The following is a 26,911-nucleotide window of genomic DNA, read 5'->3' on the forward strand; positions in this document are numbered from 1 at the left end:
CCCGATTCCAATGTGTGTGTGTGTGTGTGTGTGTGTGTGTGTGTGAGGGGGTCTTTCACACATAACACCAAGCAATTATAGAACATCAGCAGGGTGTCTGAGAAAACTCAATTCTGATGCTGTCTGCACAGAGACAGCACCAGACTCTCCAGGTTAAGGGCTCCGTCCTTCAAGACTGCCCTCCGCCCCCAGCTCCGGAAGCCGGTTGCAAGCCCCAGGCAGTTACCTGTGCTTCTGACCTACCAGCTACAGATTAGAGGTTCCAGCAACCTCCCCCCTTAGGTTGGATTAGTTTTCTGGAGCAGCTCACAGAACTTAGGAAAACACTTACGTTTAACAGCTTAATAAAGGACACCATAAAGACACAAGTTAACAGCCAGATGAAGAGAGACATGGGGCAAGGTCCCAGAAAAAGGAGCGTCTGTCCTTGTGGAGCTTGGGGCCTGGCTCCATGGCATGTGGAGGTGTCCTGGTTCCCCAAGAGTAGAAGATCTTGAGGACAAACAAGCAGAATCCACCAATAAGCACTTCTCAGGGGTTTTATGAGGGCTCCAGTGCATAGTCATGATTGACTAGATTACTGGTCCTTGGCTGATTGCACCTCCAGCCCCTGCCTTTGGGTGGGGATCCAAAAGTCTCTCATCAACATGGCAAAACACCCATGTCACCTTTAAGGCTCTGCAGTGCCTTCAAGAAGAAGGCATGAATACCGGGTGTACATGGGAAATATATAGTTGGTCATATGAATTACCAAATTTGTATTTCTTATAACTCAGTGTATTGCCCTCCCATTCTGGGCTTTCTACTTCTCTCCCTGTTGTTTTCTGGATAATTAGAGTCTTGATGGGTCTTTATAAAGTGTTGTGAAAATTGTCCTTGTCCCTCTGTCTCCACCCCACACATACCTTCATTTGTCTATGATCTGAAAAATAAATTCCATGAAGGGTTTTCTATGCCCAAGGCATCAGGCTCTGGCTCTGCTGATTATTCCAGAAATTCTTGGATCTCTTGCAGGGAGCCTCCCATGGAGGGCTTGCCTCACTGCAGCCTGGTTTCCTGTTTGTCTTGTGCTTAAAAAGGTTTTGGGGGGCTCTTTTCATGTGCTCTGCAAGCTCTTGATCTGAATATGCTTAGGAAGCCTCAGTCCAGTTGGATTGCTTGCTATGTTGGTTCCATGACCTTCTCCTATTCTTGAAAATGTGTTCTGTAGATCTTTCTAGATATTTTAACCTTTGAACCTGCTTCCACCTTGGACCATTGGTAGAAAAGAGCATGCATTCGATTGTCTAGTCTAAGATATGAAGAAGCATCCAGGCACTTCTGGACAGCTTTATTTCTATTGGTTTAGTAAATGAAACAACTTTAGTTTGTTTATCCAAGGGATACTTTACCAACAGGGAGTGTGATAAATTGGCAGGTAGGCCAGAAGCAATCTGATGCTTGGGAAAAAGTTTTGTCTTTACAGAGATTAATTGTTCCATGTCAATGAAATAGTAGAGAATGATGCTAATTATGTAATCTAATTTTCTGTGTGACCACACATGAACTACCATGCAGGTGCACTTGTTAACCTGACTGCTACAAACAGTTACACTGTCTTCCTAAGAAAACAAAATGGCAGCTCTTGGTTTCATTCCAAACCACAAATTAAATGCAAAATGTAACTTGCTGTTCATTTTATTTGTCAATATCAAACACTCCAAAAATACTAGTAGGGATGAAATCATGCACAAAAAAATGGAAAGGGAAGTCAAAGTAGAGACGGTGGTCTTGATGGAGGGGTGCTTGGAGATGGCCTGGTGCCCACCTGAAGAGGAAGCCCCGTGGGAGCAGGGCGAAGGGCTGCTGGGGGTTAGCTGTGAACAGTTGCTGCTGGAAGAGCCTGGAGAGGCTGCTCAGACCCCACGTGCAAACTGGGAACCTGAGGTGCCGGAGTTGAGGCCCTGAGCCCTGAGCCCTGTCTTCCGCTGTGCCTCTTACCGAGAGTGACCCTGTGCACGTGCTGGGGCTGGACCCGCCATGGCAGTGCTGACCAGATGTGAGGCATCTTCATTAGTTATGGATCATTCCAGGGCCAGCTGCTTAGTACTGTTTGTAAATATTTTACAGGGGAGGGATTTTTTGAGGAAAGATAGGGTAGCTTTGCCCAGAAGTGACCTTAAGATGTCCTCTGTTGGGCAGCTATCAGGTTTGGTCCAGAGCACAACTCCGTCAGGTGTGCCCTGGCTGAATTGGGAGCACTTTTAAAAGCTACCAGGTCATCCTGAAGCCAGAAGAATGAGGTCTCCCCTGCCCCCGTGACAGCTCACCAGCCACCCTTCAGCCCTAGAAGGAGCTCCCGCATGGCAGCGAGAGGCGAGGGGATCCTGTGTTGGGGGGATTGCCCCAGATGGTCTCAGTGAATGGTGAGGTCATCCTTCAGTCTACCAAGGCCGATGTAGGATGCATTTCCCAGTTTGTAGGAAAGACACAATTTGGTAACTTCTGACCTTGGAGATGTTAGCAATGGCGTAAAACTAAATGTGATTTACTTCCAGAGGAATTAACGTTTAAACAAAAAGGTATTGACAAGAAGCTTACATGTCAGAACATGTACCAGGGAGTCACTCTGGCTGGGAGGGGCAGGGAGATGGAGAGAGAACGGGCTGTGCGTCACTTCAGAAAAATGCAGAAAATGTTTCAAACCAGCCAATAAAATTAGGACATATGTAAAGAAAGCCTAATATGGATATAACTTGCTTAGGCAACGTCAGGGAAAGCATGTGCCCTGTAGTACTCAGGCGGTGGGGAACCAGGGGTGGGCCTCGCGTGCCAAGGAATAAACTGCTGTAACCAGCCCCACTGTGCCTGCCCACCAGACACCCGGTCTTGCAAGACCACCATTAAAGCCTCGCTCCACTGTTCTCTTTGTCTCCGTGTCCACTTACTAAGTTCGGACCAGTGAGTGCATTTCTCACAGACATGGCCTCTCTTGTTGTTTACAAATAGGCAGGTGTTTTGGCAAATGGACTAAAATTAGTTATTCTGTGTCTGTATCAAACACTGCATAGGTCTGGAACTGTCTCCCTTTCCACTCTTCTTTAAACATAATGATATTTTATTTTCAGACCACATTGGTCTCTGTGCTGTATCATTTAAGAAGACAAAAAGGAAGACTTTTTGACTTAGAGTTTTACAAAGTCGTTACTAGACAACCAGATCAGGTGTGCTTTTAAAACCAGATCACCCCGAGGCTTCCTGGACCCTGGAGTCAGACAGATTTGGTCCTTACTCTGCTGTTTCCTGATGTGTGACTGTGGATAGGTCTGTCTTTCCGTGTCACTTCATGCATCTATAAATGGTAATAGTGTTAGGATTGTGTGAGGCCTGTGAAAATTCATAAAGGAAACTCACTAAAGTGGAGTCCAGGGATAGAAAGGGCAGCAGGATCACTGCACAGTCATTTACAGGAAGAAATGTCAAGCACAGAGCTGCAGGAGAATTCTCACCAGGAAGGAAATCTCAGTTACAGGCCCAACAGGGAAATAGGTACATTGCATGTCCTACAAGAAACTGACGACCCCTGCAGCTCAGCCCCTGAGAAACTGACTGTAGTCCCCTGAGCTCTTGCTTTTCTCCAATGGACTCTCATTCAAAACAACCCCTCCAAATTACTCCTTCTCTGGAATGTTCTCCTGTGTTTCTTGGACTTGCCTGTGGTTTTGCCATGACTTGTATGTTCTGAATTGCCATTCTTTGCTATTTTCAGATAAACCCATTTTTTGCTGGTAAAATAAATGACTTTTATTTTTAAGGTTAACAGGACTTCCTGAGATAAAGGAATGAAATGCTCCACATGGTGCCTGGCTTGTAGTTAGTGGTGCGGAGGGAAGGTGTACTTACCGTTCTGTTGTTATTAAGATAATGATGTCTCAGTACTGACAGCAGTTTGGTGTCTGACCTCCCCCTGGTGTTGGCTGGAAGACCTGTCCCAAGACCTGAAGCATTCATGAAGCTTGTATGGGGGGTGCACTTGTGGAAAACTTTTCTCAGTCTCTCAGAAGGCTGAACTCTCGCTTGAGCTGGGTGAAGAGCGTGTCTGTGTGGTAACAGGCCTAGAGGGAGAAGAAAGACCAGGACTGTTGGGAAAGGTGACCTTTGATCGGAATGGGCGTCCCATGCTCAGGTGTGTGCCACTGAAAGCTGAGGTTCCAAAAAAAAGGAAATAAGAACAGTGACAGCATGCACACAGTCCAAGACTGTTTTTCAAGATGTGTTCCTTTGGCAATGGAAGGGCAGAGGGAGAGGTGTTGAGGGAGAAGGTGGGGCACCCTGGACTCCTGCCCTGCTGCCCGATGCGGGCAGGCACTGTAAGCCTGGGCCCCCTGGGCCCCCACCCTCGCCCATGCCACCTGCCAGCAGCATTCGCCACTCCCCCACGCGGCCCTTCCTTGCCCTCCATCGGCCCTGACCCATCACTCATTCCTCCTGGCCACTGTCTCCCTGATAATCTCGCTGATGGCCTCGACAGTAGGGGGTCCCGTCACCTCCACACCATGATCCCTAAACGGCTATGGTTACCTGCTCCTGTCTTCAAAGCTGGATGTCCCCCACAAATCCACCCCACACGCCCCACCAGCACCTTGAACTCAAAGTTTCTCAGGTTTGGACTCTTCCTTCCCACAGGAGATTCCCTCGTGGGTGAGGCCAGAGGCACTGACATTCCAGCCCCCAGGACTGGAGACCTGGACACCCACATGCCCCTTCTCATCTGTTCATCTGTGCAGCCCAGACATGCAGATCACACACTCGGACTCCACGCTTAACCTTTCTGTCCTGCTTCTCTGTCTGAGTCTCCTGATCCTTTTGATCTGACCCGCCTTATCTCTGAGTGGGCGCTGTCCTTCCAGCCTCTTCCTAAAGTCCACGCTTTAGTATGAGTGATCCCCCGTGGCTTAGGGTGGGGTATGGATCAGGCTAAGATTCTTTTCATCCTTTAGGGCCCGAGGTCAGATGCCCTCTTTCCAGGAAGCAGCTCCCTATCGCCTCACTGGAACAAGCGTTCTTTCATGCAGCTTTAAATTGGACTTAAAAAACATTAGTGCCCGAACCTTAAAAACCTCCAAGGTTTCTTTCTCTTCATCGCTATTTGCTGCGCATCCATGTGATGTTGGCTGGTTTTGTTGGAGGAGAGACGAGTTTGAAGTGGGGCAGAAAGCAAGGGAAGCAAGTGAGTGAGATGTGCCCTTGTTACCCCCAAGCCTGCTTAACCCCTGTACCCCCAGGGCCAGAACCTCAGCAGGATCAGGGTATGGTGAACGGTGGGAACGTGGGGTGGAGGTTCCCATGAGTAGCCATGAGATAATTTGCAATTGAATTAAGGCTGACATTTTGGAACATGAGAAAGCATACAATAAAATATGGCCACATGAAGTTGTTAGATAATGTAAGAGTAAGAAAAGCAGATGTGTATGCATGTTACAGGCATTTCAAACTTCTTATTCATCTCCTAATAAATTTCAAAAATATAGCAGAGGCAAGCTTGTCCAACTGTAAGATGCCCGAGGAAGCCAGCAGGAAACAGACCCGTGTGTGTGGCCTGCAGTACTTCATGGACACCGTCAGAAGTGTGGCCACTGCAAACGTCTGCTGCTGCTTTGTGTTGAGTACAGTGTCACTAAACTTGAATAATCACGTCATATAACAAGTGAAGAGTAGCTTGCTGTGTGTGGAATCAGAAATGAGTGCCCTTCCTTTTCTTTCTCCAGCCCCAGGAGGACTTTTACAAACGGAAAGAGCTCACTCGTGAATTCAAATACGGACTAATTGGGGACTGGGGACAGTGATGGTCCAATTACTGTGGTGACTGTCCTTGTACAAGGAGTGGCAGTGGGTCACTAGGGACATAAACTGGTTGGGGGCAAATTTGGAATCTGTTTTCACCTAAAAAATGTTCCTCAACTATTATGGCAAATTGAAGCCCATAACCTAAATGCAAATCCACTTGAAAACCCAGTGTTAGATATGAAGGTATAAAACTCTCATTTCCTGCAAGTGCCTTTTTTTTTCTTTTAACTTTATTTAAGTGTATTTGGTTTTATGAAATAAATCCCACTTTCACCACATTGGAGAGATTTGTAAAATACATTGTTGAAAACCCTTAGCCATTGCATTAAACACTGGAGAGCTCAGGGACGCTGAAATGCTGAAGGTGCTGTGATGCATTTCAAAAAACAAAATGTTAACAGAACATTTCTGATCAGTAGTCCTTGAACCTTGCATTCGTGAAGAGCTACATAAAAGTAACATTGTGATCTCCAAGTCAAAGCAGGCTTTCAACTATTTAAAGTAATTCCTGTAAATTCCTTCAGGCAGTTACCTCCTGTGGTGGAACTGTTTACTTAATAACCTTAAAAACCTAACTAGGACAAATCAATAGTTTAACTCACACAAAACAAGTGACCAAAAATGATGAATTAGGGGATCTTAAAGTTTTGTTCACTGTTCAACTTTAGATAAAATTTGTCCCCAGTCACCCTAAGGTGTCCTTACCCTTTCACACTAGCACCGTGTTGTTTTGGATGAAAAAGGCTCAAATGAGAACTGCAAAGCTCAGCAAGACTAAGACTAATTACAAAATGTTAATAGATTTTTTTTCCGGAGAGGAAAACTGATCATAGAACAGACCTTCAAAATCATCTAATTAACACTGTCACTTTTAAGCTGAGCACACAGCAATACTAGAGGAGAGATGGTTGGTGCAGAAAAAAACAGTGGCAGGGCTTTTCTAGAAAGACTTGCTTTTGCCCGCAGCCTCATAACTGGTTCTTTTAAATGTAAGACATTTTTATCACTACCCCTTTTTCAGCTTGCCCCCCACCCTGCCACCCGCCTTCTCAGAAGCACTTTTTTCACTAATAACCTTTGAACTCCTGGATCAACACACTGAGTTCAGACCGCTCAGGAGCCGTGAGCAGGGACCCTACTGTAGACAATCAGAGGAGCTGGTTGTCATTCCTGGGGGATAAGCACGCACCATGTTTGTAGTATTTAGGACACAGCCTCCATTTCAAGACTGCACATTTGCAGAATTTCCCCACATTTTTAATATGTTATTCATACCCTCTGAAGGAGACGGAGAAACATGTTTGGATTTTAACCAGTCTTGCTCTGCATTCTGTTCGTGTGAAGTGTTTTCTCCTCAGATAAACACATTTTGAAACTGAGTGCCCACAGAAATTGTAGTTTGTTGTACACCGTGGAAGGCCAAGCTGCCAGGGAGGGGCATCTAGCTCTGCTTCTGTGCAGAAAAGGGAAATGGCACATACTCATTTTCTGTTGCTGTGTAACATACCACTACAAACTCCGCAGCTAAAAACAACACATTGGGACATGGGCGTGGACCTTGAGGGCATTATTCCAAGTGAAATAAGTGAAAGACAAATACCATATGATCTCACTTACATGTGGAATCTAAAAAACGAAACAAATGAACAAACAAAACAGAAACAGACTCATAGACACAGGAAACAAACTGTTGGTTACCAGAGAGGCGGTAACTGGTGGGGGCAGGGGAGATACATGAAGGGGAATTAAGAGGAACAAACTTTGAATCATAAATAAGTCAGTCTTGGGAATGCAGTGTACACAGCATGGGGAATATCGTTAATATTTAAACACCTTTTTATGGTGACATATGGTCACTAGACTTGCCATGGGAATCATTTTGTAATATATTAAAATATTGAATCACCATGATATATACCTGAAACTAATAGGATAGTGTATGTCAATATACTTCAGTTTAAAAACTTAATTTGAAGGCATGCAGATGTGTTACGTCAGTCTCCGGGGGTCGGGAGCCCAGGCACAGTTGGCTGGTTCTCTGCCCAGTGTCTCCGCAGGCTTGAGCACACCTGGGGCTGAGGTGCGGGCAGGGCCGCAGTCTGTCCGGGCTTGGGGCCTCTTCCAGGCTCGCTGAGGTTGGTGGTGTAATTCAGCTCCAGAGGTAACGAGACTGAGACCACGTGCCTTTGCTGGCTGATGGCAGGGGCCCCTCTCAGCTGCAGATATGTGTCCCCTCTGTGGCTCTCAGACACTTGCGGTGCCTGAGTCTCTGACCTTAAGCCCACGTTCATAGGGCTCCTGAGACCGTCAGGCCCACCCGCTGGTCACCTGCGGCTTGGCTCATAGTCCGTGGATCGGGCACCCTGGTTGCATCTGCAGGAGTAACTCCCAGCTCAGTCACCGCCCCGGCCTCACTCAGGGGCTGACGGACATGTGCACGAGGGCTGGGCTGAGGGTTCTCGGGGTCATCCAGTGTCCTGCTGCCACATGGGGTGGCACCCGTCCTTGGAAGGATTAGTATGTGGGCAAACTAAACAGTGCCATTTCCTAAAATTGCTATAAACAAATCCAGGGTCTTGAGGACTGGGGTGATTTTAAATCTTGCCACTTTGGAAACTACACCCCATGTGTGTCAGGAGAACCCTGTGGCTCCTGGAGGAGGTTCCTGGAGGAGGAGGGCAGGCGCCTGCCTGCTTGGGGCTGGGGGCCTGCAGGGAGGCCGTGGAGTGCTGTACGGTCCTGAGCCTTTTCCCATGGTCTTCACGCCCTGGTCCAGGCCCCGCACCCTGTCCCCCCGCAACTGCACCCCCAGTGGCCTGAGAAAATAGAAGGCAGCCCCAGATTGTTTACCTGCTGCTCATAGAAGTCTGAAGAAGAGGGCTGTTCAGAGGCCAGTGCTATGGCATGTGTCAGAAGGATTTATTTCTGTGTTCAGTACGGTGCCTTTCCTGTGCACAGATGTGGGGGAAGCGTGGGACACACGCCTGTGGACCCATTGCCTGGCCGAGGCCCCGCCGCCACCCGCCAACTCTGCTGCGTCTCCGTCTGTGCCTGCAGCCTCGGAGCTGCTCCTCCCCGCAGATGTCGTGGGAACCGGGCTTACTAGGGGTCCGGCTGCCATAGCACAGCTACGGGCTGGGCAGCTAGAGCCACAGCCCTGCATCGCGTCAGGGTCCTGGCGCTGGACGCCCGGGATCGGCATGTTGGCAGGACGGTCTCTTGAGGCCTCTCTCCTCGGCCTGCAGACGGCCTCCTCTCGCCGGGGCCTCACGTGGTGGTCTTCCTGTGCCTGCGGCGTCTCCGGTATCTCCTCCTCCTGTAAGGACACCAGCCATGTTGGATTAGGACCCACCCTATGACCTTACTTCATCTTTATTGCCTCTATAAAGACCCTATGTCCAGTTGCTGGGAAAAAATATTATACCCTTCCCATGAAAAGGAGGGCTACTTATATATAATATATGTATTACATGAAATGTATGTATTATGTACACACACCTATGTAATATAGTATATAACAATGTGTATAATGTAGCACATACAAAACATATATGCTGTATTACACACATATATATAATACAGGTAAATAAGAGAAAAGCAGGCAGGGACATTGCAGCGGTGGTGGGGTGCAGACTTGGGGCTAGGGGCTCTGGCTGGACAGTCGACGGGACCGGGGGCTCTGCTGGGGAGCCTTTGGCCTGTTGAGGTGGTGAAGGGGCTCAGCCCAACCCACCGCAGGATTTCCTGTGCCCTGCAGGCCTTTGTACAGAAGCCAGTGCTCCTCAAGGTCCCGGAAGCCCTGCTTCCTGCTGTCTTTGCTGTCTGTGGCTCACCTGGGTCTTCCACCAGGGCTGGCACCCAAGGTGCCCTTACCCGGTGCTCACCCGCCGTTTCCAGGAGCATGGGGGCTTTGTTGGGTCTGGGGTGGGGGGATCTCACTCAGGCTCAAATGCCTCCACCAAAGTTACTGTTTCAAAAACAGTCTACAATGGGGCAGACACGCTAATGTTTTAAGATTCCAGGGCAGATGGAAACTGACTTTGTGTTTGATGCATGCTGTAAATGGAATGCAGTTAGGCTGAGCTGTACACAGCCCCCCACCCCCCACACACTTTGCTGTCACCTCTGCCCTCTGCCCACCCGAGGGCCAGGCTGGGACCACTGGTCCCCTGGCAGTTCCCCTCATGCAGAGCCTCTCCAGCTCACTGCCAGCACATAGGCTGCCCACCTCTGTGACTAAATGATGACTTACTATTCAGAAACTCTCTTCTGGAAGAGAATGCCTTTTACTTTCCATGGGAACCCAACAAATGGCCATGATAAGGAAGAAAGACTAATGAGCTAATGCTTACAGCAATCTAAAGTCAAGGTTTGACCTTTAGACAAAGAAATAAGGACATGGTTTAATGTTGTTGCATCTATCAGATGTCAAGGCTCTTTGTCCACGGGGAAGAGGACAGGCTGTGGCAGAGAGTGAGCAGCGTGGCCAGTGACTGAGCACTGCTTCTGTGCTCACAGTCAGCCTGACCTTGGGCTGGGGCCAGATGGGACCTTGTCACACCTGGAGAAGCAGCCTTGATGGGCACCCTGGCCTTGTAGGAGAGTTGGGTTGGCCCAGGAAGGATACCTTTGTGTTCACATTGGGGGCTTGATTCTAAGCCCCCTGAGGGACACTCTCTAATGGTTTGCTCTTGCCTTGGATTTGTTTTTGAGGACAAAGCTGTATCTAATTCATCTTTGTTGGTCCTATAGTGACCAAACTATGCTTTGCACATAATTGGTTTGGTGGATCTGCAGTCAGAGGAATACAAGAAAATAGAGGCTAAAAATGTGAGGGGATACTTTTCTCTTCAGCGTCTGGAGCAGCTGATAGCTAGGAGCCCCTGAGGTTTGCCGTGGGTTCCTGCAGATCCACACAGTGGATCGAAGCAGATGAGCACCACTCTCAGTACTTCTCCCGCAAAGCTTGGGGTTTAGATAGATGTGGTTAACTCAGTCTACGCTGAGGTCCAGACTTATTGCCTGAGTTTGGGCTCTCTGGGGTCTCAGGCAGGGGTGGTGCTTTATAGGACAGGAACCAGTAAGGAGGTAATGACTGAAGTTAAATGTGTGTCAGTGCTCTTTTTCCTTCAACAGAATCACCCAGATTTCTTGAGGAGGTTTCCTCATATTGCATATTGTGTTGAGAAAAAGTCATGTTCCTCTACTTATAAAAATGAGCAAAGCTACCTCCAAGGAACTCTTAAAAATGTCTTTGTAGGATTAATTGACCTATTTTTCCAGAGTAAAAAAAATAAACATCTAAATGAGAAATCTACACATAATGTTTTCATCTAAATGCTATTAAGAGTAACTACCAGGTGGTGTTGGAAGCTATGTTGGCCATTGTTCTGAGTGACCGGCATGTGTTACCTGCTTTATCTTCAATGATGCAGAGAATATACATCATCTTTGTCTCCATTCTGCAGATGAGGACAGTGAGATGTGGAGAGGTTCTACTTTCTGTCTCTGTGAATATGCCTATTATAGGTACCTCATAAAAGTGGAATCCTGTAGTATTTATTCCTTTGTGACTGGCTTATTTCCCTCAGCATAATGTCCTCAAGGTTCACCATGTTGTAAGATTTGTCAGAATTTCCTTCCTTTTCATGGCTGAATAATATTCCATTGTGTGGTTATGACCACCTTTGTCCATTTATCTATTGATGGACTCTTGGGTAGCCTCCACATTTTAACTGTTGTGAGTAATGCTGCTATGAACATGGGTGTACAAGTGTCTGAGTCCCTGCCCTTAACTCTTTGGGGGTATACACCTAGGAGTGGACCTTTTAGCCACTTTAAAGGGTACATTCAGTAGCATTTAGTGCATCCTCAGTGTTGTGCGACCATCCCTACTAACTGGAAACCTGTACCCAGTGAACAGTCTCTCCCCATTTCCCCCCTGCTCTAGCCCCTACCAATAACTAATCTGCCTTTTATCTCCATGGATTTGCCTATTTGTATAGTTTGCCTATTGGATATTTCATACAAATGGACTCATACTATATATGGCCTTTATGAATGTTCTTTTTAAAACTTTTTATTAGGAAATTTTCAATATACTGGAAAGTAAAAACAGTTGTTACATGAGTTCCATGTGCCCATCACCCAGATTCAGCCACGATCAACCTCCTCCCAACCTCAATAATGACACTTCTCTTTACCAGGGAAGAGAAGCAATACGTGAACCGATTCTGGAAAGAAATCCATGTGGGAGACTTTGTGCGTCTTCGCTGCAATGAAATCATCCCTGCAGACATTCTGCTGCTGTCTTCCAGTGACCCCGATGGGCTGTGCCACATCGAGACTGCCAACTTGGATGGAGAGACCAACCTGAAGCGACGGCAGGTGGTCCGTGGCTTCTCAGAGCTTGTAAGTAACCCGGTGCCTCTGAGGCATCCTGGGCACCATGTCTGCACAGACCCTTGCTTGCATGCTGGCCCTCTGGGCACCAGGGCACCTGCATTCACCCCTCCATCAGGCCAAGGCTGCTTTCCCTAGTAGACTGCTGAGGGACTGAGGGTCTGAGAGGACCCGAGCTTATGACCAGCCTGTGGCTATGCGGAACAGGACCAAGTTTTTATGACTCTGATTTCTACCCTATGCTTCTGACTTTCTCAAAACAGTATGTAGAAGTCCCTTCAAGTTACATGAGCATTTATGACCAGCCGGCTGTCGCTCTAGGTCACTAAATGGCAACACAGCAGAAGTGTCGGCCTGTTTCCGATGCCCTCAGGTCTTCGGTAACTGAGCTCTGCCCAGCGGTATCAGCCACGGCTCAGCAGCACAGCCTGTGGGGAGGGAGAAGTAGGAATGGAAGTGGGGCCTGTCTGCTCTCACTAACAGCCTTGTGGCCAGAAAATTCAAACCCTCTGAAGGGTTTCTGACCTTCTGCCCACACCCCACACTCCAGGTCTGTGCAGAGGATGCAGGGGTGCAAACATCAGGTGAAAGTAAGTAGCATGAACCGTCAGGGATCAGAAAGTGTCTGGGAAGGAAACAGGCTCGCCTGAGCCATGTCACCCTAACCGGCTCTGTCCTAAGCTGCCTGGGAGTCTTGCCATCAGCCTGTACTGAAGGCAGCTTTAAGAAGTGCCCAAAGAAATGAGCTGCTGTGTGTCAGAAGGATGCCTCTGGGGAGTCTTCCTCTGCCATTGACGTCTGTCAGTCAGTGTCACACATTAGGGGTTTTCTTCCATGTCCATGAGCCCTCTCCATGAGCTCCTATAGGAGAACCAGGCCTTAGGATCAGGACCAGGCCGGCTGGAGCAGTTGGCGTGTTTTGTAGCTTGTGGATCTCATCACAGGCACCGTTGGCATTTGGGGCGTGGTGTTTAATTGGCAGGATTGTTTGGGGGCTGGCATTGCTGCTTCCTGCTCCTGAGTGTCCCTGCAGTTCACGCTTGGTCACCACGGCAGCTCAGGGTGCCTGGATATGCATCTAGGGGGCCAGATACAGTTCTGCTCACCAGGGCTCCCCACCTGTCCTGGCTGGTGGGCATTTCTGACACCCATCCACCTCCTGCAGTATGCTTGGACGTCATCACCACCACTTGGCTTATTCTTTAGCCCTCACTTATTTCTACCATGATTTCCTCATTTTCTTTCCTTTTCTAATTGAGATGTAATTGACATACAACATTATATTAGCTTCATGTATATAAAGAAATGATTTGTTTATATTGCAAAATGATCATCTCATAGATCTAGTTAACGTCCATCACCAATACATAGTTACAATTTTTTTTCTTATGACAACTTTAAGGTCCATTCTCTTAGCAACTTTCAAATATACAGGATGATAGTGTGAACTACAGTCACTACTCACTTTATTTTAGCTTTCTTTTGTGCCAAGTGTTTTTTTGTGAGCTGCCCCAAATCTTGGAATGAGGCAAAGCAGATATAAAAATTAAAAACAGTATTATTGTTGTTAACAACCATTTGATCAATAAATATGAGAGATGCCCTCTCAAAAAAAAAAATTAAAAACAGTAATTAATTTTTTTTAAATGGGGTACCCTCATCCCAGATCAGAGCTGGTGGAAGGGTTTGTTAGGCACCCCTCTAAGTCCAGTGCTGGAAGTGTCCAGCTTCTGTGCTGATTGTGCTCCAGGGTTTGGCAATAAATGTGGGCCCGCCTTCCAGTGCCAGCTGCTCACCCCAAGGCCCACATGCCTGTGTGTTCTCCTAGTGTAGCCCCCGTGCCAGGCCTCCCCGCCTAGCTTGCCCTAGCATTCCCAAACTCGAAGTTCCTAGCTCTTCTTCAGAGCACACGTGGGCATGCGGACTGACTGAAATCAGTAAGGGGGCTGGGTGGCCCCCCCAGCTCTGTGACCTCAGCATGCACAGGGTTAGAAGGAGGCAGTGGCTGTAGAGGCTGGGACGTTCTCCTCCTGGAGAAGCAGCCAGTGTGCACAGAGGGTGATCGTAACGAAAGAATATCTAATGGGTGAAACTTCAGACAATGTGGCACACGGGGTGGGATTTGGAAACTGAAGAGCAGCGTGTACATGTTTACGGCGGGGGGTGGGGGAAAGCCACATAGGTGTATCTCCTTGGTCAGCTCTCAAGAACAACTTCCTTGTTTTGATCTTCTGACTTTATTCAAGTCATCACGATTGAAAAGCCTCCTCTGCCCACTTTTTTCTCAAAGAGCAACTGGAACACTTCATAGATCAATGGTGCTTTATATAAACAAGCTCTTTGTAAGTTGGCTGTTTAAAGTTCAAGGATGGCTGCAGACAGACACATCCTGTATCGCCCTCCCTTGGGGCCCATGAATGCCTGAAGACATAAATGGAATTGAGCCATAATTTAGTAAAAACAGGCAAAATTAACAACCAAAATAATTCGCATTTTTTAAAAGAGTTTATCAGCTCCAAATTCTTCAGTGTGCATGCACATTCTAGGCTCCATTACTAGGATATTTGTTCACTTTCTATTTTCCTTTTTTTTTTCCCTCTTTCTCTAAATATCCAGATATTTCTGGTACCTGAATTCCCCATATGTTATTATTCTGAAATACAGGAACTGCCCCATGGAAAATAAAGATAGGAAGTCTCTGGCTTTTAAAAGATCGACGGTTAGAAAAGCAGGGTTCTGACTGCAACGCTACAGTGTCTAGAACATTTCAGTCCTCTCTGTTTCAGAGGGTTTTGTAGAATGGAGTCAGCTAATGTCTCGGGTGAAGAACTGATTTCTGTCAAATACAAAGTGATATTGTACCAGGTTGATGAAGGGTAGTTGGAAGTGATGGCCCCTAGGAAAACTTAACTTAGAAGCAATTTGCAAAATGTAAGTGAAGAGTAAGAGAAGACCTTACATTAATGCAGCGTGGGGTGTATTCATTAGGGTCTGGTGAAGAGGCAGAAATCATGCATGATTCAGTCTGGGAAGGTTTGGTGTAAAGAATTCCAGTGGGGGATTATGGCATAGCCCTAGATCTGAAGTAAGAAGTGAAGACTTGCAAGAATACAAAGTAATTGCTGATATAAGGAGCAGCCCCTGGCCCTGAGGCTGAGGTAGCCCAGAGAAGAGGCCCCAAGGCTGAGTCTTGTTCTCATGGCTGAGGTCACGGCTGTCACTCACATGATGGCAGAAAAGCTTCCAAGGGGCTGCACCAGACAGAAGTTGGCCCCCGGGGTAGGGCACCCTCCTTGGGAAGTGCTGGGCCAGGGTGCTTGCAAGATGATGGGCAGCTGCAGGCCACTGGCAGTGCTGGAGTGGGTGCCCAGGGTGCCACCTTCTGCTGTGCCTCTGGCTGCTGCAGCAGACAAAGGCCAGGTGGTGGCGGTGCTCAGGACAGCTAGCCTTTCGGGGAGCCCAGGCCTGCGCTCCCTGCACGGGGCCCAGCAGAGGGTGGTGGGAACTGCCGCCTGGGTTAAGGTTCAGACTCTTGCCACCACCGTCAGGGCCTCTGGTTACCCTGAGCCCAGAGCTGAAGATGGCATGCTGTGGGACTGGTCCTAGAGAAAACTGTGCCCTCCAGGCACCTTGTCTTGGAGAAACCTGGAGGGGCTGGGCACTGAGAATAAATCAACACCTCCCTCCCGCCAAGGCCAGCCCCTTCCTCCTGCAGTGTCCTTCCAGCGCCCTCTACTGGCAAGGCAAAAATGTATATCTTTCCACTCTCCATTTTCAAAAGTCACCTAGTAAGTGCTTCTTTGTCTAGGGAAGGAGTCTAAGAAAGAGGGATGTGGTCTTTGTGCTGCAGAGTCTGACAATTTAGGGCAGTAAGACTAATACCTGGAGGACTCAGGCCTCTTTTCCAGCTGACTCCGCCTATTGAGCAGTGAGAACCCTGTCAGGTTTTGGAAGGTAGCTGCCCTGGAGGCCAAGGAAGGCTTCCAGAAAGAGGGGCTTGAAACGTGTTCTGAATGCTACGATGGGGAGGACTTGGGTACCGGGTGCTTTAGGCAGTGATGCAGGTCAGAGTGTGTCCCAGAGGGGGAAATACGATTGTATTTGATGAAGGGTGTTGGGCAAACTGTGCGGAATTGAGGGGCTAGCAGAATGACCTGGCCAGGACCTTGAATCTGAGGACCAGGCCCCAGACACTGGGCCCTCGCTCCTGGACCTTAAACCACCCAGCCATCTGGCTTCTGGCAAAGGAAACATAGATGTTGGGAATTCAAAATAAACATTTGATTTAAAAGTTGGAGTCAGATTGTCACTACTCCATAAGTAAGAGAGGACCCCCAGTGTTGCACGTGAAGCTCTCACAGCCACACCTCAGGTTTGTTCGGGCTCCCTGGGTGCCAGGACTTACTGTGCCCCTCACACCTGTAGTAGCACACACATTTGAAAAGCTACCTCACGTATTTTTAAGTCTAAATCTTGTGAGGTAATGATTATTATACCCCTTTACAGATGAGAAGCAGACAATGCGAAGTCAGGAGATTCCCCCGAGGTGCGCCCTGCGCCCCGGCCCCTGAGTCCAGGTGGAGCTGGGAGCCAGCCCGGGTTCATCACCTCCCGAGGTGGGGGTTCGCTGGCAGCCCAGCCATCCCTTCTACACTGGGCATCTGTTGCCTCTGCACACTCCTGTTTCAGACCCGCAGCCCTGCCCATGGAGCTGCATGTGTTTAGCTCCTTACAGGCAGATGTTTCTGGTTCTTCTATAATGTCTGCACTGCCATTTCTGCAGAAGCAAGAGTTCCCTAGGCTGGTAATTTTACATAAAAATCATTTTTTCAGAGACATTTTTTTGACTTTCATTCTTTTAACAAATATTTATTAAGCACCTACTGTGCTTCAAACACAGTTCAAGGCACTGCATTGCTTAAACCAGGCACAAGGGTGTTGGAATTTCGATGGGGTGGGAAAGGACAGGTGTCCCAAGAACAGCAGGGAGTCCAGCCCTGAGTGAGCCGTGTCAGTGTCAGGGAGGAGGCTTCCAGAAGGTGGCTTCGTGTTGGTTAATTTACTAAGAAAAATGTTCCTCCAATTTGTCTCTTGAATCGACTTATGGGACGACAGCCCAGAACCCCGGCTGCACCCACGGGGCCCTCCGCTTCGTGCTGTTTGGAGCAGCAACTGTGAGGATTCCAGGAAGAGCTGGACTCACAAGTCTGCCGTCGCTAGCTCTTCCCAGGCGTGTGGGTGTGGGCCTGGCATGTGTTCCCGATGAGGAAGGTTGAAGCTAGTCTGGAAGGCTTCCTACGCTGGGAGAAGTCTGAGCAGCTCTGCAAGATGTCCCTGATGTCTAGTCTGCCTGGATACGGAGACAGTGATGTGGCTTGAGACAAAGTAGGCTCCACTTTGCACATATGTTTTTGCTAAATTCCCACCAATGTTCTTGGGTGCAAGACGCTCTAGGGCAGTGACAAAGCACAGAGTTTCCTTACGAAGGAGAGTCAGTCCTCCCTAAACAGAATTCAAGGAGCTTAGAAACATGACTTTAAAATTCCAAGTAGTATTATTTTTTGTTTCTACCTGCGCATGCTCCCAAAATAATCTCTATCGCAGGAAAACTAGGTGCAAAAAAGTATGAAAAGGCTCCTTTTTCCTTAAGCTTTTCTGGGTATTAGTCTTTTATTGTATTAACGACATCCTCTGCTGTGGCTGAAGGAGGAAACAACCTATCATCTAGGTGGGAGACAAGGACAGCGGGCTGGGTGTGTTAGCTGGATCCGTCACTACCAAGCCTTCACAAAAATATTCATGGTATTCTTTTACATATCTAAGTACAGTCATCAAATTCATCATTTATACTATGGGATATTTTCATTCTCAAATTTAACAATCACATACTTTTTGTTGAGGGATATTAAATATGTAACAGGAAAGACTGAGAAAGAAAATTACTTTGAGAACAGGTTAACTGTGTTTAGACTAAAATTTTTATTCAAATGTGGGTATTCAAAGCAAATCTGTCAGGTAGGTGATATAATTATCTGACACTCCCTTCCATGATTTATAATATCAACTGTGTTCATTTCATGGGGAATGTAAATTTGGTTGTATAAGAAGATATGTTTGTTCCTAATTCTGGTGACTTTGCCCTGGACTCTCTTTGCCTTTAAGCTATGGTCTTGCAAATCAAGAGAGTCAAGTACATGATCTTAATGAAAACAGCTCAATGCCATGAAGTTAATAATATCAGGCAAGCCTGAAATATTAATCCAAAAGACCTTATTATAATATGGAAACTTGAAAATTTTTTGTGTGCATTTAACTTCACATTTTTTTGTGTGGTTGGAAGTGGCCAATGTTTATTGTAAGAAAAAACAACCAAAGCAATAGGGGTTTTTGTTCTACTTGTGGTATAGAATGTGAAATGCTACTTTTCTCTTTGTATTTTTAAAATTAAAAAAGGAATTTAGTCAAATTCCAACTTTCCTAAATTTGTTGAATTGCATCAGCAATTGCAAAGTGTTTGAAGCTGTGTGTATTTGTGGGTGTGTGGCTGTGTGTTTCTGGAGCAGGAATTTCCCCATTAAGAGAAGCTGAGAATGTGAGGTCTGTTCAGTTGACCCTAAGTTCCTTTTCACAAGCAGGCGTGGGTATGTATGTTTATGTGTGTGTAAGCATGTGTGAGTGTGTTTGTGTGCAAAGGCATGTGTATGTTGTGTGAGTGAGTGTGTGCAAGTGTGAATGTTGTTACAAAGCAGAAAGTGAAATGGAGTAAGAGTGCTTAAGTTATCACTTCGAATACCTTTGAGGAGAGGGTAAGTGTTCTTTCCTGGATGAAGAAATCATGCTTTAGAAGCAGGTTGATCTGCAAGAGCACATTCCTGGTGAGTCTGGAATTTTCCGACTGGCGATTGAACACCTACTGTGCACCGTGCACTTTGGGCCGCAGGTGCCCCATGGTCTGGTCTGCTCAGTGGGCTGCGGTGCCCTGTCCCCTGCTGGGACCTCTGTGTCTTCTGCCTTTTCCCTTCCACATGCTTTGTGAGCAGTGCCCCCAACAAGAGGAAGTAAGGTCTCTGTTTCCAGGATGTGATGCCAGGCACCACACCCTGATTCCCCACAGCATTTGAATGCTTTGAGTTTTCCCAATTTTGTTTCTGAAATTGTTAAGTCTGTTCCCCGATTTCCCCAAGATTTCCTAGGGAAGTCATGTAATGCTTCCAGTTTGCATGTGCTCCTCCAGTGGGAGGCAGTCCTTCGGTCCTGCCGTGAGCATAGAGCTCCTTGGAGTTTCACCTCTGCATGAGGGGGGCACCGTATGCCCATATGTGTACACAGAGAGATGGCGCGCACATCTGCACCCTCTTTATGATGTGAGCACAGTCCAGACCTGATAAGGGAATCTGTCTTTAAGGGAAGCACATACTACAGTTTGGAAAACACTAGTACCTACTTGGGTGTGGATGAAACCATGCTTCCTGACATCTAAACTGGGTTTAAACCACCCTGAAATGCATTCAGGGCTTTTCCACTGTGCCTAATGAATAATCCATGTTGTGGAAGCTGCCAAGGATGTGACTTGAATGGCCATGATAGGAGTTTTAACCAAGCTGAGGTCGGGCTTAAAACAAACCTTAGTTTGCGGGTTTCCAGGGGAGCCCTTTTCCGTGGTCTGTCCGTCAGAATGCCTTGCACTCCCCCTCCCACTGTGAGGGTGGTCTCATTGCCAGAGAGCAGCTCAGGTACATCTAGGTGGGGCTCTAGAAGTTAAGAATTGGGCCAGAGCCTAAAAATTATCCTTTGTCTTTCACATGCACGCACGCACGCACACAAGACTTATAAACAAAAATGTCTCTGTGTGATTCTTGTGTCTTTGGGTAAAAAGGGGAAAAAAAATCACTCTCATTCACCTGCAACAACTGACTCCTCAGCGGCCCCACTTACCATTGAAAACAGAGCCCTTCCGTCTGAGTGGTAAGAAGGCCTCCTTCAAAGGACTACAGATTCGGGTTTGTTTTGGATGGAACTTCAAATAGTTGGTTGGCTCATCTGGCCTTTATGAAGCATTTTGGAGCCTTGACCATAATGCAGGAAATTTGGTGAGGACAGACTTTGTGAGGCTGACGTCTCTACCTGGGCCCAGTGAGACTAGGTTGGCCGTGGAAACCCGTGTCTGGTATTCTGAGTATGGGCCTTTCAGGGCCAACAGCAGGCCAGGAAAGGCTGTGCACGCGGAGCCGGGTTCTGTGGTTGAGATCAGATGCCAGAGACCTGGGGCACTTGGATGTCCACGAGGTGGGGGCCCTCCTGCCTGTTCTGAGCACTCCTGCACTCAAGCACCTTGGTGCTGGGGTCTCTGTGCCACGCTGCCTGCCCATCACATGTTGATGAGATCCCAGGGCTGGCACCACCTGAAACTTGGAATTGGCGGGGGTAAGGGTAATCTGTGTTGTTGTTCAGAAAGCCCAGAACCCTTCTTGTGAGAATAACAAGGCCCCAACTCCCACACACACCTGGGTAATCACACCAGCTCGCATGCCTTCAGTGCCAGGCCCACTTCTGAGCCTTCATGGGCCATCGCTTCCCCCAGCTCCCCAGGCAGCCTGTGAGGCAGGTGCTGCTGTCATTCCTGTGCAGCCAGGGAGCCATCCAGACACAGGGGCTCAGCCCCTTGACCCAGTGTCGGCCTGTGGGGCTCCATGCCTGTTTGTGAGACCCATTCAGGGCCGCCCCCAGGGAACTCGGTGACCATTGCTGTTGCCTGTTGGGGTTGATGTGACCCATGCTGGGCTAATCCACAGCCACGATAAAGTCTGGAAGAAATCATGAGCAACTGAGAGTACTTCTGCAAATCTAAAATCTTCACTCCTGCACTTAACAATAGTTTGGGGTGCTCCTGAAACATGGGCACTTCTGACAGTGGGGCCGCGACAGGCATAGGTCGGTTTGATGGGCTGCAAGGTTTTAGAGTTACTTGGTAACTCAGTGGTTGGTTACCACCTTGTGCCGCTGGCCTGCCTGAGTTGGGGGAATGGAATTCCTAAGTCCCTTAGGTCATAGGAGGGGATCCGTCTCTCCTCCAGTAGGGACACACAGGCCTGCTGTGGGGACACATTTGTGCACTCACTGAGAAGCACCCCCTTGCTGCTATATGCTCAGGCCCGGGTGTGCCAGCACCTGCCCTCAGACCGCAGGGCGCAGGCCCAGCACCCACCATGGCCCCTGGAGCTCCCTCCCTCCCCTGGCCTTGACAAGGAACCCTCCTGAGGAATGGGGACGACATGTAGGCTGGTGTCGGGCTGGAAGGAAGGACGAACGGCCTGACATCCGTGGGCTTTGTGGTGCTGCAGCTGTAGAGCACCAGCCCGGAGGCCTCAGGGCCCAGCAAGCACAGGGCTTCCTGCTCTCTCCAGTTTTAGCCTGCGGGAGTCAGGGAGTGCAGACACCACAGAAGGTTCAGCTTCGAGCCTGGGGGATCTTCTGGCTGCAGTCCTTAGGCAGGGATGGCTGAAGGCTTTGCCGGCGTGATTCTCACTTTCTGTGTGGATCGCGCTTAAATGGGCATTTTTCATTTGCTGGGGCTGCCACAACAACTGCCACAGGCTGGGAGGCATAAATAAGTAGATATTTATTAGCTCTGGAAGCTGGAAGTCCAAGATCAAGATAGTTGGCATTGAGCTCCTCGGAGGCCTCTCCTCGGCCCGAAGATGGCACCTTCGCCCAGTGTCCCCATGTGCTCTTCCCTCCGTGCCCGTCGGTGTCCTGCTCTCCTCTCCTTAGAGGGGCACTGGACACATGGGATTGGGGCTCACCCTCATGGTCTCCTTTAAACCTCATTACCTCTGCCAAGACCCCATCCCCAAATAAGGCCACATTCTGAGGTTCTGGAAGTTAGGTCTCTAGCTTATGAATTCAAGGAGAAGATACAGCTGAGCCCATAACCCTGCAGTTTCAGAGTAAAAGTGACCATTCCTGAGGTAGCATTACATGCCAATCATCTCAGATCAACCCACTGCTGCCTCCCAGGCCCCTCCCCTTCCACCGCCAGGAAGAGGAGAACGCTTTCTCTTGACAAACCGATCCATGGAAACTTGAGCTCTGGGACCTTAGGTTTGCTGAAGGCCAAGGCAGGGTTTCTGTGGCTGTCTGCAGCCTGTAAGAAGCTGAGCATTAATATATGTGTATATTATGTATTAAGATCTCTGTGAATGACAACAGATCAGAAAGAACAAGAATTTTGCTGTAGGGCAGATTTCAAAACTTTGATTAAGGTTCTTAAGTGTTTGTGTTTGCGTGTGTGCATGAGTGTGTAAGTCAAGGTATTGATAGTTAATGCTATATCATGACAGAAACCCTTCTTCCTAAATCATTTCCCTTAGAAAAGTGAGGGAAAAATCTTTCAACCCTTGACTAAAGTCTTCTGTTGGTCTTAGCGTTTCCCTCAGGGAAGATGTCATTTCCGTTAGACATGATAGCACATGTTTTTCCTGTTCATCTGTTTTATATTATAAAGGGAATCTCAGGACCTGTTTTACACTGGTAGTGAAAGCTCAAGACAGCGCTTCTGAGAGTCAGTTTGGAAAAACCAGGCCCGGGCCTGGTGGTCAGAGGGTGGCTCTTTTTGGGGCGGAGTGGGTGGGAGTCCAGTCCCCGGGGCCGGCACTGCCGCACCTGGCTGCGTGGGGCTTCCTACTCAGCTTGGAGCATGTGCTTCTGATTCCACACCTGGGACATGGGGAGAGTCAGAAACATTTGCTTTTATTCTAAGCAGAGGAAGCCCTTTTCTTCTCAATTGTGCATTTCACAAAAAAAGTCCACAACTTCCCCTTAGCGTCACACTAGTCTGGCTGACCTGAACCCCCCACGGGGTGTTCACAGATCCCCTAGGGAGCTTTAGATGTTCCTGGGGTCCAGCCCCACCACCAGCCCCACCACCAACCCAGCTCCTTTGGTGTGGGTGGCTAGGCACCGGGGTGTTCCAAGCTCGCTAGGACCGAGGACCACCACCCTGAGATAGGTGCAGTGCTCCCCTACTGTACGATCAGGTCCAGAGAGGTTAGGTGGCTCATCCAAAGCCAGGCGGCTAGTCAGAGAGGGGCCGCTGCACACCAGGCGTTGTCTGAGGAGCTCACTCTTGCTGCGCCACATGCCCTGCCCCTTACCTGTTCCAGCTCATCAGGGTCACCCTGCCTGCGGGGGCGCTTACGCCCATCTTTGCTTCCCACCGAAAGGCCGGGCCTGGCTCCCCCTTGCACCACCCCAAGGCTGCTGTGTTGTGCCCGTGCAGCGTCTGCCCACTGCAGTCATCCCTGGGCTCTGCGGCAGTGACTACTGGAATCGGCGACCCAAAGTGCAGCTCTCACCTTGGCGCTGTCTGGCTCAAAGGCCGGCAGTGGTGGCTGGTGTTTTGCCACTCCCTAAGCCAGAACAGGCAGAAAGCAAGTTGATTGCTGTCCAAAATTCTGACTATCGTGTACTATGCAGCTGACCTGCTCAGTCTGAAGGAACTGCTGATGCCAAGAAACCAGGCAAGGCCCAGTGCGTATATGTGTGTGTGTCCGTATGTGCCTCTATGCACACACGCATGTATAGATACATCCACATTCATGTAAATATAGGTACAGTTGATACAGTTATACCTGTATGTACACATCTGTATGGGTTCCACTTAAGATTTTGTTTCATAGGAGTTCCACTGATGTAAAGTGCTGACCAAACACTGACTGGGTTATTTCTATATGTGTTCTGACTCTGTGCCTTACCAGGCTGCAGTTCCAGCATCTGGCTTCATGCCGGGAGGCTCTGCCATCATTGGTGGGGGCTGGGCAGGGACCTCTCTTTACACCCCCAGCCTGGTAAGAGTGGGTAATGAGATGACCTGTCCAGGCCCACTGCACCTGCTCGGTACACGCTCGGATCCTGCTCTTGCCAGCTCATGACCCAGGAGAGTGCCGTGACCTCTAGGCCTCAGATTCAACATCTGCAAAGTGGATGGCCAGCACTCAGCTCGGCAGGGTGGCGGCTCAGTGCCGCTCTGCCCCTGCACTGTCCCTGAAGGGCCTCTAGAGGGAGGGTGGGAGCGGCCCCTGCGGGCCAAGTCCAGGGACAAGGGCTTGCTTGCCTCCCTGTGCAGAAGAGCCTGGTCATGAGCACATCGATCTGTCTGAAGGAGGACGCACTGCCTTGGGCTCACCGAGTGCACAAAGTCAAGCTGCAGAGTTTGGCACTGACTAGGATTTTCCAGGGTTCTGGGATGGAGGGAGCTCATCATTAACCCCTTGCCTGGGGCTGCAGGAGTCTCCGCCTGCCTCTACCCCCTGAAGAGGGCAGCTTTAATACTGCGGGGAGAGCCAGGTCCCCAGGGGCAGGGTGGTGGCCTGTGGGTCAGAATGCCGGGTCTGAGGCTGTAAGCGGAGTCCCCTGGTGCAAGGACAGGGGCAAGTATGACCAACACCTATGGGGCGCTGCTTGCCTAATCTGCAGGGCGGGGCTGCACTCCCCAGGGAAAGTCCCCAGTTCTAGAGGGCATTCCTTTGCATGTATTGTGGCTATTGGCAGGAGTTCTAGAGGAAAGGAGGGTACTGGCTCCATGTGTCAGTGGCTGTTAGATCTCCACCCAAAGCCCAGCAGCCCGGGCTGCAGTGCTGAGCTCAGCACCTGCAAAGTGCCGGCTTCATTCCGAGGGCCCGTGTAGCCGCTGGGGCTCACTGGAGATGCCCCACCTCAAACTGGGGACTTGTTGTAAAGGCCAGGCTTACAAAGGAGAGAGAAGCTAGAAGCAAGCCTTAATTTATGTACGTTCACCAGCTCATGCTACAGAGTTACTCCTGTAGCTGGCAGGCTGCAGCCATTCACTCTCAGCTCCCTCAAGTCTGAAGGCAGAGCCCCTGTGATTTCTAGTAGTATCACAGGCAGAATCGTCCTTAGTGATAACACTTGCATATCAGCAAGGGGTAGTTAGGGACGGCCGAGATGCTCAGAAAGGGAACATCCTTGGTTCTGGCAACCTATATTGTACCATGGATCTTAGGTTGGTGGGCTATTTGCATGTAATTCTTGTGTTCCAAGGGCCTTGCTGGAGCGTTGCTCTCACCTGGAGCCAGTGCACAATGCAGAGTCCCAGGCCACACCCAGGCCCTCAGAGGCAGGATTTGTATTGTGACAAGATCCCCTGGTGATTCATGTTTGCAAAGCCACTTCTATTTTTTTTTTTTTTTGTGAGGGCATCTCTCACATTTATTGATCAAATGGTTGTTAACAACAATAAAATTCTGTATAGAGGACTCAATGCACAATCATTAATCAGCCCCAAGCCTAATTCTCAACAGTCTCCAATCTTCTGAAGCATAACGAACAAGTTCTTACATGGTGAACAAATTCTTACATAGTGAATAAGTTCTTACATGGTGAACAGTACAAGGGCAGTCATATCACAGAAACTTTTGGTTTTACTCATGCATTATGAACTATAATCAGATCAAATATGAATATTCGTTTGATTTTTATACTTGATTTATATGTGAATCCCACATTTCTCCCTTATTATTATTATTATTATTTTTTTTAAATAAAATGCTGAAGTGGTAGGTAGATGCAAGATAAAGGTAGAAAACATAGTTTAGTGTTGTAAGAGAGCAAATGTAGATGATCAGGTGTGTGCCTGTAGACTATGTGTTAATCCAAGCTAGACAAGGGCAATAAAACATCCACGTATGCAGAAGATTTCTCTCAGAACAGGGGGGGTGAGGTTCTAAGCCTCACCTCTGTTGATCCCCAATTTCTCACCTGATGGCCCCCCTGAGACTGTGCCTGTCTTAGGTTGTTCCTCCCTTGAGGAATCTTACCCGTCTCTGGCTAACCAGTCATCTTCCGGGGCCATACAGGGAAATGTAGAGTTGGTAAGTGAGAGAGAAGCCTTATTGTTTGAAAAGGTTAGCTTTTTACTTCTTTGCAGATTTATGCCCTGTAAAGCCACTTCTATTTTGAGAAACCATGTAGTGTGGGATTTCCACCTGAACATAAATACTTATTTACCTGTAATTATTTTCTCTGTTTTGCAGACATGAGTGGATAATAATCTGTTATGTCTATGCATCTATGCTCTTCTTGCCCTTCTGACAAAAGTTGATATTTCCATAATTCACTAATTAAGATACTTCTCTTTTTAAAATAGTCACAGGTTGTCTTCTACAAAAGATGTGCTTCTGAAAACCTCTAGTTAAAATAAAACTGCATAATGTCATGTAGATGTAATTCCAGGGATGCTGTGTTTGCATTACTGATGGGCTGAGCCTGGTGGGAGGAGCCTGTGCTGGCTGACTTCATCTGCTCAGAAATAGTTACGACCCATGCTTGCTAGGGTGAATCCTTCCCTGGCAGCTGCTTTGTCTCAGACTTCCTTGATCTGGTAGCCTCTGTTCCGTCCAGTGTGCCCAAATGAAGCCCCGCTGCCCACCTGAAATTCTGCTGTCTGTCTGTTCTGCTTCACACTGCTGGCTCTTCGTCCGGTGTCTCTGCTTCCCCGCCTCTCCTGCCTTTATGAGATTCCTTCAGTCCAGTGCCTCTCAGAGAGTGGGCACACTTTAAGAGACCCCAGCGTTGTGGAATATCATCCATAGCATGCCCCAGACCTTTGTTCAGTGTTCGGGGTTTTCCTCCAGGTGTGAATTTGGGCAATCTCAGGGATTTTCCC

At 48.4% G+C, this 26,911-nt stretch overlaps 1 protein-coding gene across 1 annotated transcript in view; it reads left to right on the forward strand.

Moving 5' to 3' along the window:
• ATP10A (ATPase phospholipid transporting 10A (putative)) overlaps nt 1–26,911 on the forward strand; it is a 178,040-nt gene that overhangs the window by 58,779 nt on the left and 92,350 nt on the right. Inside the window, 1 exon segment of the mRNA XM_036878686.2 lies at nt 12,033–12,237. Within this exon segment, the coding sequence (XP_036734581.2) occupies nt 12,033–12,237 (205 nt within the window).

Source organism: Manis pentadactyla, chromosome 18 (genome assembly GCF_030020395.1).
Source record: "Manis pentadactyla isolate mManPen7 chromosome 18, mManPen7.hap1, whole genome shotgun sequence".
Lineage (NCBI taxonomy): Eukaryota > Metazoa > Chordata > Mammalia > Pholidota > Manidae > Manis > Manis pentadactyla.